Source organism: Tachypleus tridentatus, chromosome 1 (genome assembly GCF_004210375.1).
Source record: "Tachypleus tridentatus isolate NWPU-2018 chromosome 1, ASM421037v1, whole genome shotgun sequence".
Taxonomy (NCBI): Eukaryota; Metazoa; Arthropoda; class Merostomata; order Xiphosura; family Limulidae; genus Tachypleus; species Tachypleus tridentatus.
In genome coordinates, this window is record NC_134825.1 from 82,620,209 (window position 1) to 82,633,744 (window position 13,536).

The 13,536-nt window shown below is 33.8% G+C and overlaps 1 protein-coding gene across 1 annotated transcript in view; it reads left to right on the forward strand.

The window, feature by feature from the left end:
• The first annotated feature begins 2,858 nt into the window (after window positions 1–2,858).
• Window positions 2,859–13,536, forward strand: part of LOC143232641 (uncharacterized) — a 160,390-nt gene continuing 149,712 nt past the window's right edge. The window contains 1 exon segment of the mRNA XM_076468298.1: window positions 2,859–3,170. Within this exon segment, the coding sequence (XP_076324413.1) occupies window positions 3,102–3,170 (69 nt within the window). The 5' untranslated portion in view covers window positions 2,859–3,101.

Below are 13,536 nucleotides of genomic sequence, written 5' to 3' on the forward strand. Positions count from 1 at the left end.
TAATGACAAGTTTTAAGGAAATATTTTTAAAAATCATTCATTTTTTTACAAAATATAGAAAAATGAAGACCAATAAGTATAATTGAAAACCGTAATAAGTTTTATAAATAAGCTGAACATATGTTTTCAAGCACTATATATGTATATACACTGCTGGCCAAAATCTTAAGGCTAATGAGCATAAAGAAAAAAATATGCATTTTGCGTTGTTAGACTCAACCACTTATTTGATTATTAGCATTTAATAGAGAAAATTTGAACACTATGAAATTAGTCTAAATACTAGCTGGTCAAAAGAAGTCCTAAACAGGGTAGGAAATGCCCAACAAGAGGTCTCAGTAGTGAGTTGCACGGCCGTCATTGCGAATAACTTCAAATATTCGCTTTGGCATGGTATTCCAAGTGGTGAAGGTGGCTTCACGAAGATCATGCACTGTTTGGAATTGACGTCCATTTCTATAGACTTCCCTTGCCATCCACCCCCAGACATTTTCAATGGGGTTAAGTTCGGGCGAACACGCTGTGTGGTCCAAATGAATCACGTTATTCACCATGAAAACGTCCTTTGTCCTGCGGGCATTGTCGATTGCAGCGTTGTCCTGCTGAAAGATCCAGTCATTTCCATACAAGTGAATGCCTTTAGTCAATAAGGATGCTCTCTCCAACATGCTAATGTAGCCAGCTGCTGTTTGATGCCCCTGTATAACCCGAAGCTCCATTGTTCCATGAAAGGAGAAAGCATCCAACATCATGATGGAACCTCTCCACTGTGTCGTGTAGAAAATGTCTCCGGTGGGATATTCTTATGGTGCCAGTAACGTTGGAAGCCATCTGGACCATCCAGGTTAATATTTTTCTCATCAGAGAACAAAACCTTGGTCCACTTTTCTACGTCCCATATTTGGTGCTTCTCAGCAAAGTTTAACCGAGCTGTTTCGTGGTGTGGAAGGAGGCGTGACATTTCAAGACGTTTACGGTTTTTGAAGCCTTTCTCTCGTAGATGTCGTCTTATTGTTCTTGAGCTGCATTCTACGTCCGTAAGGGTCTTTATCTGGTTCGACGATCGGCTGGTGTCTTGCCGGACAACCCGTCGAATCCTCCTGCTCAACGCCTGCAACGGCAGTTGTACTACGCCCAATCTCACTAGCGATAGCACATTGAGAGATGCCTTGCTTTTTTCAGCTCGACAATTCTGCCACGTTCAAACTCTGTCAAAGTTTTAGTCTTTGCCATGTTTTTACCCAATGTAACACAGGAGATGTCAGTGGGAGATGTTGACAACGCTAATGCTTGAACACAAATGATTAAATTTCGTTACGTGTTTACCAATTAACGCTACGTTTCAGTATGGTTTTAAACTTTTGACCAGCTAGCATTTAGGCTAATTTCATAGTGTTCACATTTTCCCTATTAAATGCTAAAAAGTTGTTTTTTATTTTCCCTTTTCTTATTTTCCTCTTTCGAAGCTCTGCTCAAATAAGTGGTTGAGTCTAACAACGCAAAATGCATATTTTTTCTTTATGTTCATTGGCCTTACACGCAAATAGTTATTAACATATTTAATTAAAATACGAGCTTTAATTTTAATATTCAGTATTTTACTCAGTTTAAGTGATTCTCTTTATCTATGTGTTATTTAATGAGACAACTTTATTCAAGTTCAATGTATTAAACATAAAATTAATATATTGTAAGTCATTCCATGTTTCACCTTCAAAAGGCACATAAGGCTATTAATTGGTTATAATTTTCTGCGCTCTTTGTGGATGACAATGAGGACACATTCATGTTGAATAGAGTGCCAATTCCTCATACGTTAAATATCAGTTACCCACTGATTCGCATTTTACAGATGGTTAGATTGCAGCAGTTTGGGTAAAGCGTCTTGTTCAAGATCACATAATCATATTTCATGCAAGCCTCGAAACCGTAACCTTACGGCATGCCCAAATCACTAACTACTGAGCATCATAAGAGTGTTATATCTGTCGTTTTTTGCATAAGTTTATATGCCTATATTTATTTTCATATGTAAATTTTGTTATTTTTTTTTTAATACGACATTAAAAACTTGTAGATCGACTAAGTAAAATGCTTAGTGGAATGGTAAAAACTTGGTCGATTTGTTTGTTTGTGATCTAAATGCAAATTGCTGGCCATAACAATGATCAGAGTTGGTTTACGTTATTTCGTAACAATAGTTTTGTCTAGCAACTTGTATGCCCATGTTGTAATATTGCAACTTCCGTCCTCTATCCTTGCGAGCCTTCTTCTTTGCTATTACTAAGAGGGTTTCTCCTTAAGCGAATACGAACTAAAGTGTATTCTGATCTTTTCGGTTGCAAAATACTTATGTAGAACAACACAAAAACATTGATAGTTTTATTTCAGGAAATTATTGTATAAGTTACAGAGAGGAAGAGTCACTTCATTAAAATAAAGATTCTTGAAAAATCGATATCATCTTTCGTAATTGTTGTATAGAGGTTTCCAAACGTGTATGCATTTGTTAAATAATAATAATGTGTTATTTTCACGTTTGTGCATTCATAAATAAGAATTAGATTCCTTCACTCGGTTAAATTATTTCGCTGGAAATTGCAAAGTTGCTTGCTTGGTTAACGGAATGATGATATCCAGAAAACTGTTGAATCAGCGTTTCTACTGAATTCTTTTATCTCTTAATATCTTAACATGTTTTTGCTCGTACACGTTACTGAGGTACGTAAAATGTTTTTTTTTTACTCTTTAATATGATGTACTGGAGTATATTAACATGTCCATCTTTCTCGGCTTTTCACGTAATTCTGTTTAACAGTATGCGTGGTCATTTTTTTTCAGTACTTTGTGCAATTTCTACTTGGGGGCTCTTCAATCGTTTGCTGTTGACGAATAGTCTCCACCACAGCACAGTAGCAGCACGTGTATTTCGAGAACTTGGAGAGACGAAGTGGCAGGCGTTGTAAATAGTTTCCCGTAGGGTACTGACTTTGTTTGAGAGATACGCCAGTAGAACTTAATGTCACAGCTTACTCGTTGGCTGGCTATAAGCCTCCCTCACATGAAGTCATTCGTATATTTCATTTTCAATATCTTATGTCATGGCAACGTCTTCAACCAATCACACAGTAGAAGTACCGGAAAACGATACTATGAACCACTGCCAGAAGGTAAAAAACAAAACTGTTTTGATTTGAGCTCTTATAAGTGTTACTTTACATATTTGAGAAATACTTGAAATAATGAAAGAAAAAGTCAAATGTGCATATCTGTATTTGCATGTTATTAAGTTATTAAGACTTTTTTTAATGAGCAGTACAGTAATGTGTATGGCATTTACGAATAATTTATAATAAATTATTATGAATATATTACAAAACGACAAGTTAATACTTTAGTTTTTAACTTCTTTAATTTAAGTTGCATAACATTTTACTTCAAAGATGCAAAAAAATGTTATAGAATTTTCAGTTTATGTCATAGTTACCTAACAAAGTGCAGATTTACTCGGGAGCATCAGATATTTAACACATTTATTTTCTGTGATAGCATTTGCAATGCCAATTAGTTTGGGCGAAAATGGTAGGACGTAATTTCTTACAGGTGTACTCTCAATTATCTAACCAGGCGTTTCGTGTTGATATAATATTTCATGGAACTTTTACTTCAAAAGCAAATACATCGCCATTCGAAAAGGTATGGTTAAATGCTTTTATAATTTTTTGTGTAATGTTGTAAAACTAGGAATAATGTACATATAATGAGAACGAATTATGAAAATTAATGTTAAGTGTATATGAATTTTGCAAAATAATTCATGGACTTATGCCACAGTCCTAATTTATTATATAAAGGAACTGGGCGTGGTCTTGTGGTTGACTTTCTAGAGTGTGGATTTGAGCGTGCGTGGTTCTTGTTCAGTTGCTGTAGCATCGCACTCCGTACTTTGGAGCCGTAGGTGCATTATAAGAGTGACATTCAAATCCCACTATTCGGTAGTACCTCAAGAGTTAGCGGTGGGTGCTGTTGACAAGTTCCTTTCCTCTAATACATAATTTCTAAACTATGGCTTTACACGAATCCCAGAAACAAAGACCTGATATATATATATATGTCCGTGTGTGAATGTACGCATGTGTAATATTTAATCGAAAAAACACAACTAACATCTTTTAACTTTTTGATAATTGAATATTTTAGAAAAGAAAAGAAGAACTGATTTAAATTATACTTTACCCAAACATAATACTACTCTAATTAGAGAAACTAACATTACCGACATCATTATTTTTACCATTTATTTATGTTCGAATCAGTGTTAGTTTTACAATTTCCGTGCAAAGCTGTAGAATAATTATTTGGGTACAGCCGTCCCTAAGTTTGAGCTGACTGACCAGATGGAAGCAAGATATTCAACTTAACCTAGAATCGATTGTCCGTCTTTCTTATAGCGTACTCACTGCGGACCGTGTTTTTATGGTAAAAAAAACTGTGAGCTAGAAACTCTCTGATTCAGAATACTGATACATTAATGACGTGACCATGTCCGGCCCTCAGATTCCAGCTTTATTTGCTCAAACTATATCTGTAGAATCTTATTTAGATAGGGATATGATAATTTTATTTATTTCATGGATTATAAAAACAAGAAATTTAAGTAATGCGTAAATTTAATAAAATTGTTAGCCACATGAGAAAATACAAAAATATTATCGAGATTAAAATGTTTGCCATTACATTTATTTTTCGCACAAAGCTATACAAAGAGCTATTTGCGCGTAGTTATCCGTAATTTTGAGTTGACAAACTAGATGGGAGGCAAAAAGTTTGGAAAGAGATTAACTGAGTAATGAAAAAAAATCAAACCTTTATTGTAAATGCACGACGTTTTGATAATACTGTGTCGTTCTTATAATACAGTATTGTCGAAACGTCGTGTATTTACAAGAATGTTATTTTCATTATCCAGTCAGATGGTCTCCATACGTATATTTATAAAAATGTTCTTCACCATCAAATTTAGAAGAAAGGCAACTGCTAATCAACAGTATTCACTGCTAACGTTTTAGCCATTTTTGTCTGAATAGTGGGAATTGATCTTCATTTATATAGCGCACACAAAGACTCAAAGTGCAGGGCGTTTTTTTTTCAACAATGAGACGCGAACCATAAATCCAGACACATTATTCACTAGGCTACGCCCTCTTGTTTCATATTTAATGTCATATTTATGAGGAAATATTAAAATAGTTTGGATAATTTCGTGCCCTATGTAGTAATGCCCTTCATTGACATTACGTTCTACATCATTATTTAACAACTTGCCAGTCAGGAAAGACTCTATTTGGAAAAGCCACCGTTTCATTTCACTTTAGCATAAATGTGGCTCACATGTAGCTAATCTATAAATTACAGATTGTATTAAATATCAGATTTTATATTCTTAATTGAAATCATAAAACAACAAGTTATAAAGATTTAAAATCAAACGCAATTGATAAAAATATTAGTCATCCAGAACAAGTGTATTTATCCCACGTTTCAACCAAAGATTCTTAACGTCGCTACATAATCTGTAGATAGAATTCTGGGAACAGCTTCCTCTATTCCCTCACTCAGTTCGTTTTCTAGCTGGATCAGTTTGTTACGTTGGCAAGGTAAACAAGTAATCAGTTCATTTACACAGTTCCACATACATTATGTAGAGACAAGGTCCAAGAAAAATGGTGGCAATCTTATTTTGACACAGGTTTCCTGTTTAAAGTATACTGTGTCTATATGTACATGGTGAGGGCAAGCAACATTATTTCCCACATAAAAAAGAAATTAGATTCAAGGTTACCAACAATAAGTCTATCAATAATTGATAGAATTTCAGCTACAAAGTAGTAATATTCGAGTAACGTTGCTAATAGTGCACAGATCAATATTCCAATAAATATATATGCCTTCCCACACTACCAGAGACCCATCCTCAAATATGTTATGTTCCGTTACCGTGTAGTTGACATAGAATTCTCCATACTGTCTCCACACAAGGTGATGATATCATGGAAATCAAAACATGATGTGGAGGCTGTGCGTGACTGCTTTTAAGTGCATTAACTTTTATTTGCACATTTACTTAGTATTTAGAAATACTGCATTTGGAGTCTAATATAAAGTTGATGCCATTCATTTAAACTAAGGTGTCAAAATCTCCCTGATGTTATTTAAGTAATTTGCTTACTTGTTTTCGAGCAGCACCTTTTCTATTCAGTATTTCTCTGGGAATTCGTAGGCGTAAATTCAGTGCAAGTCTTTTGAAAATTCACTTCTCTAGTCTCTCTCACCAGAATTATATATAAAGCAGTCAAGATGATTTGAAGAAAAATACATAGAGACTGCAAACCATTTTACCAGAAAATGCTGTAACTTTCCTTGTTGTTATTTTAGTGATTTACCGATTCACGGTAAAGTAAGATAAGTTGTACTTTTCAACTTTTTCTGTGTTATAGGCTGGAATGAACCTTATAATCACCGTTCACAAAGCATTAGTTGTTTGAATGTATGAATTACGTTACCTTCTGAAAATTCTTTTTGGCGTGATTATAGATAGAGTAAAAACGCTAATAAAAACTGTGTTTGCAACGCTTTCAGATGTCTAGACATAAATACACAACATAGCATGTGTTAACTCATGACAAGAGAGGTAGAATATAGAGCTGAATCAGAGCTGTTTAGGATGCACCCCTAGAGACAATGGTTCTCTAATGGGCGCAGACAACAATTATAATTAGAGAAGGAGGATATAATTATGCATTTATTGTATCGGATATATGGAAAGTTATCAGAAGTAATTAACGATTCGCTGTTATATGTTGTACTAATTAAACGAAGCTACATTCTACGAAAGATATGATCTGTCGAATGAAGGTAGTTAGTGACACGAAGTTTAGAAACTCATATACACTCAGATCTTCTAAAAAACACACCATTCAGAGTTTTATCAACACTTATCTATTTATTTATATTTTGCATGTGTTTTTATGTATCATATTTATTCTATTTGCGATATTGAATTATCATTAATTATTCACTACTGTTTATATATTTACTAGTTTATTCTGTCTGCTTCTTGAAGTCAACTTTATCTCCCTCCATCTACAGACAGTGATATTTATGTTGATCTTTCTACTTTACTGTGTTTGCTAACAGATGAAAGCTGCAACAGTTTAATGATTTAAGTGAATACCTTGTACTTGTTCACTATAAGCTACTGTAAAGAAGGAGCGATTAAGAAACACGGATTGTTTGTACGTTTGTTTTGAATTTCGCGCAAAGCTACCAGACAACAGTCACCTTTGTTTTTAAATGTATAAAAATATAGACTACACTATTGTTTATCAATAAATATATGGATAACAGTATTGCTGCTTGTACAGTATATAGATCACCATATCTTTTTTTGTGTCATCTAGACTAAATATACTTCCTCGTTTGCTAATAATTGGATGCGTCTAGGGTGCTATAAATTTCTTGAATCAACTAAATATATTACATTGCGTTTTCATAACCAGGTACGAGTCTATACATCACAAGAATAATATTTTTTGCCTTTTTAGTGTTTGAATATATATGTCTGACAGTCACTGTTTTTTGTTAGATTAAGGAAAATCTAAACGGTTTCATATTCTGGAATATAACTCATTAAACATAACTGCATGAGCTACTAAATCTTTCTTCTTCTTGTTTTTTTGTCTAATACAACATACATTTATGGATGATAGTATTCAAATTGTTTATTGGTTTTGTGTGTGGTGAATTCATTATACTTTAGTCTCTCTGTTAGAAAATGAAAACTCCAGGTCGTAGTTTTCTTATTTAATCTGTTATATAAAAGGAATTACAGTCTGTTCATGTTTTTCAACTAAAACATGGATCCATATAACCCTACTTTCCCCTTTTTTCCACTATGGACCAATTTGTGTTATTACTATAATCGCCTTGTTTTTCCACACGTACTTGAAACCATAGATCACACATTGTTTGTGTCCCAGAACATGGATATACAAGTCGCAGTTTACTTTTTGTTTGTTCCTCAAAACATGAACTTAGAGCTATGGTATATCTTTTTTCTTGTCTCCCAGAACATAAATCTACAGGCCATACTATACTTGGTGCTTTTTCCTCAAAATATGAATCTATAGGTCATAGTATATTTGTTGCTTGTCTCTCAAAACATATTTACAGGCCATAATATACTTGTTTGTCACTCAGAGTATGAATCTAAACGACAGAGTTGGCTTGTTGCTTGACACTAAGAACAAAATACTGGAGAAATCAGAAGCGGAAGAACACATGAAACATAATTATGTTATTTTGCTTACGTGATTGTTTTGTTTTCTTGTTTGTTTATTGGAATTTCGCACAAAGCTACTCGAGGGCTATCTGTGCTAGCCGTCCCTAATTTAGCAGTGTAAGGCTAGAGGGAAGGCAGCTAGTCATCACCACCCACCGCCAACTCTTGGGCTACTCTTTTACCAACGAATAGTGGGATTGACCGTCACATTATAACGCCCCCACGGCTGGGAGGGCGAGCATGTTTGGCGTGACTCGGGCGCGAACCCGCGACCCTTAGATTACGAAGCGCACGCCTTAACGCGCTAGGCCATGCCGGGCCCGTGCTTACATGATACAATTTAGTTATATGCTTACATCATTATATGAAAAAAAGAATTTGAAGTTGCGCAAACATTTATTAGACTTCGTTTTCGTATAATCCATATGATGTACGGATGAAGGATTTAATACATGATAAACCTTGATATGATTCCCAACATACCAGTCGGATTTACAATGCTAAAATCAGGAGTTCGATTCTCCTCGGTGGATACAGCAGGTAGTCCGATGTAGCTTTGCTATAAGAGAAACACAAACACACACACATACCAGTTGTTGTTCATGAAATAGGTAACATCTGAACTGTTTGTCGTACTCCAGTTGACCAGATAAGTATTGGTATTCAACGAAAGACCTCGTCGACATTGGATATGGCAGATGTACTTGACGTGTTATAAAATATTATCCTTTGTTTTACTCATGGGTTCTTCAATTTATTGTGAATTAACACATTGACTTAAAGCTAACTATTGGTTTTGTAACAACCAACTCCCCCTCCTGGTGGTGGTCCAGAGATAAACTTAAGGGTTAATGACGCTATAATTCGGGTTTAGATCCCTGTGGTGCTACAGTATATATAGCCTATCGTGAGGCTTTGTGCTTAACAATGAACAAACACATACAACACCCATTCATTGATGACGTGTTATCTCCACTAGTGGTTCATGATAGCTTATTAATTCCTAATGACTAGTAATTGCTGAATCTGAAATATAACAACATAGTTTATTAGCCATTATGGATAACACCTTATTTTCCACTGCATAGTTGTAAAACATATTCGTTCATATAAATATTTTTGCTACGACTAAATTCCGAATATATATTTTTGATTTTTACGAAAAATTTGTTATGATTTATTTTTATGATATATTCATAACTATTAAGTTTAGAGTGGATCTATAAACATAAAGTCCTGGTGGTTACAAGACTCGACTTACAAGTTGTTGATGGCGGGTTCAAATACCGTCACCGAATATGATCGCCTCTAGGGAGGTTTTGTAACATAGTGGTTAATTCTACTATGCGTTGGTAAAAGAGTAGCCCAAGCATTGGCGGCCGATGGTGGTGACTAACTGCCTTCCTTCTAGTCTGTCACTTCAAAATTAGAGGCAGATAACAATAAATAGCTTTGAGGGAACCTAAAAATAAATAACTAATAATACAGCCTTTGAATGAATGAATCCAGCTTTCTATCTTTTATCACATTAAAATATTAATGGATAGTTTGTAATGTAAAAATGGTGTTAATCGGCTCGAAAAACAGCTTGATGGCGTGAAATGTTTTATTTTATTCAGTAAGATTTTGGATATATAGAGTAGGTTATGAGCAGGGGAAGGCTCTGATGTTTCTCAGGCACATTTTATTACCCTTAAATTGACTTCAGAGGATATTTAATTATTACAATAACAGAATGTTCTCAATTTTGTTTTAAACTTGCGAATGAGTATGGATGTGTAGAAAAATGTTATTACTTTGATTCTAGCTGAATTAGTACAAATAACAGGGTAAAACTTATGAAACCTAAACGACAGCAAATTTTACTGTAAAAATGAAACACTAGCTGCTAAAACTCAAGACGTGTATATCAAAAATATTTTTATCAAAGCTAATATTATCAGTTTGTCATTTTTGCTTTAGTATAACCTACATCCATTTATGATATAAAATGTATTCGGCAATGCATGATTTACAATAGTAGAGAATATGAAAACGTTTGTCTAAGTGACTTCTGCTCTACCTCACCCTTCACCGACAACCCCTTTCTCAGAAGATTTCAGTGCGTTACCTACTAGGAGAATTACTTCTTTCTTAACAAATCAATTTTCAATTATGGAATGGACAAACACATCCAGTCCAGGGTTCATAGTTAAACGTTTGATGACAGCTACATCCCAGATTAACGCCCTTTTAATATCTTTGGGTGGTACCTGGAAGTAGAATGTTAACTTAGTTCTACGTGATATTTTATGACAGTAATGATGTTCTTTCCTCAAACAAGCATTAGAAATAAAATTAGAAAAAAAAGAGGTTAATAGTTTAAGAGAAAGACTAAGCTTTCATAACGTGATTCTTTTTTATTCTATAACAGTTATATCACGGTTAAGAAAATAATGTGCTCTTTTTTGCTTATTTTTTAATTATTTTCTAAAGCAAACATTTTAATGCATTTGCGCAGCATATAAGGGAGATATTACTAATTTTTTTTACCTATAACTTGTACTCATTAAAATTTCCTCTAGTGGCAAATCTGAAGACTTATGATGCTAAAAACCGGGTTTTGATAATCCCTCTGGAGGGCACGGTACATACCTCGAAATATACAAATAAAACTCATTGAAATAGAGATATTTGTTGTTCTTATTTATTATTACTTTTACTTTATGTTTTCAATGGTTATGAAATACCTGACTAAATAAGAGACGTATTTTTATAATGGTTAGGACCGATGTTCTAGATAAATGTAAAAATCAGAATTTGTAAAGTGTTGTTTCTGATTATTATGTCATTATGTTTTCGTAAAACTTTAGCCTCAAAAATAAATATCGACAAGAACTAAGACAAAAAATAGCGTTTTGAAATTACTTCTTTATTTTCTATCAACACTTTTTATTCTTTGAAAACAGTCTTAAGATCTAACCAAATGTTAAATATGATAAAGTGACGTAAACAATGTTTGCTCCTTGGTATTTATTTGCCTGCGTAGATATAGACATACGACTATTAAAGTGAAAAGCATATAGAACATGCGATTTCCTTTTGTGCTTTGTTTCCACAAATAAAACTGCTGTACTACACGTCTATAGTAGTTATAAATAAAGTCGCTTATAATTGTGTGCATGTAACTTCTTTCACCAAATTCAGTTATGAATCACGTCTAAAAATTATTAGTTGTTTGTGTCCAGATATTCACAAAAGGCTACTGCGTTAGAATTCTCTAATTTCTAAATGATAGATTAGAGGAACTTGTTTGTTTCTGAATTTCGCGCAAAGCTACACGAGGGCTATCTGTGCTAGCCGTCCATAATTTAGCAGTGTAAGACTAGAGGGAAGGCAGCTAGTCATTACCACCAACCGCCAACTCTTGGGCTGCTATTTTACCAACAAATAGTGGATTGACCGTTACATTACAACGCTCCCACGGCTGAAAGGGCGAACATGTTTGGTGCGACGGGGATTCGAACTTGCGATCATCAAAGTACGAGTCGAACTCCCTAACGACCTGGCCATGCCGGGCTATGACTAAAGGGAAAGCCCCTTCTACCCCCACCATGTCTAGAGCTACACTTTCCTGACTAGACAGTAGTATCTGACTATTGTCGTTATTACAGACTTATGTTTTCAAAGTGCAGAGTGTAATTATCTACTACATTTGTAAAGCAATCACTGTTATAATGGTTACACATATGATGGTTGCATGCTTTTAGGTATAAACACAGAAACACTAATAAACATTACAATAATTATGTAACTTTCAACCACTAATTTTTAAATTAATTACTGTTATGATAGTTACACATATGGTGGTTGCGTGTTTTCAGGTTTAAATACAGGAACACCAATAAACATTCCGACATTCCAATAATTATATAACTTCCAACTACTACATTTTTAAAGTAATCACTGTTATAGCGGTTACATTATCAGCTTACAGCAAATCTAAACCAACAAACGTTTCAACAGTTATATAATTTCATACATTCAAGGTTTAACACGATAATTGTTGGTATGGATACATGTTTTCAGGTTATAGCATCTAGCACAAGCAACATTATAGTAGTTATATAACCTCTTTAAAGCATATCGAAGCTCAAATAACTTTTGTATGGTTTCATAAATACTGATCCTGAGAATCCGTCTAAAGTCTTAACTGGTGGTAGTTGAAGGTTAATAGTAACATTCAATATTGCTACAGAAATGTATATATGTGAAACGGGAGTTGAACTTATGAAATAATAAAACTTACAATTTATCCGATAAGTTATATACATATAATGATATTGTCCAGTCAGCAAGAAGTCTTTCGACAATGTTATTAGATTAAATACTTACATTTCTATAGTGTATTGAAAACAAATTAACATGCGCAAAAATGTATTACTATAGATTTTTAATGAACAAATAAATTTTTCAGAAATGGTCGCTAGGGGACTGGTAATAATCGATTTCTTTTTCTACTATGGAATCCATAGAAAAACACGAATCACTTAAAGATTCACATTTATGCTTTTGAATTCTCTCTGTGAAAGCTTTTCATTTCTTTTGATAAGACCAATATTGTTAAAAAGATAATACTTTTGGATAATGTAATAGAAAAGTTGATGACAGATAAACAGTTGAAGTAATCCAACAATTTTCAGCTCCAGCTTAATCATGTATGGATTTTCACTGTGTGATATTTTACAGGGTATTATAGATGTACCGTATTTCGTAATAGGATAAAATTTGTTTCATGTTTTAAAGAAACTAGCTCATAATCCCAAGTGTTTACTTTCCAAAAAATATATAATTATGTAAATTTTTTTTTTAAATTTTGCTTTCGATAATATTTAACACATTTGCCATGTTAAACTTTTATACCTACAATCGATTTTTTCTTTAACAACATACTTATTTTTAACAACAACGTGTGGTATAATGTTAAATTATCTATGACGGAACCTTTCATTCGCGTTTTTTAACATTGCAGCCAACCAAATACGCTATTCAGCTAAGGAAGCTAAAAACCAGCACAAGAACCATAATACGTGAGTTGCTATAGAAATGAAGCTGAATAACAAAAAGAGAACCAAGCTTGGAGAACTCGTCTTATCCTGTGTTATTTGAACTAATATAATGTCTGTATGAATACCTGAAGTAATTCTTCTTGTGGT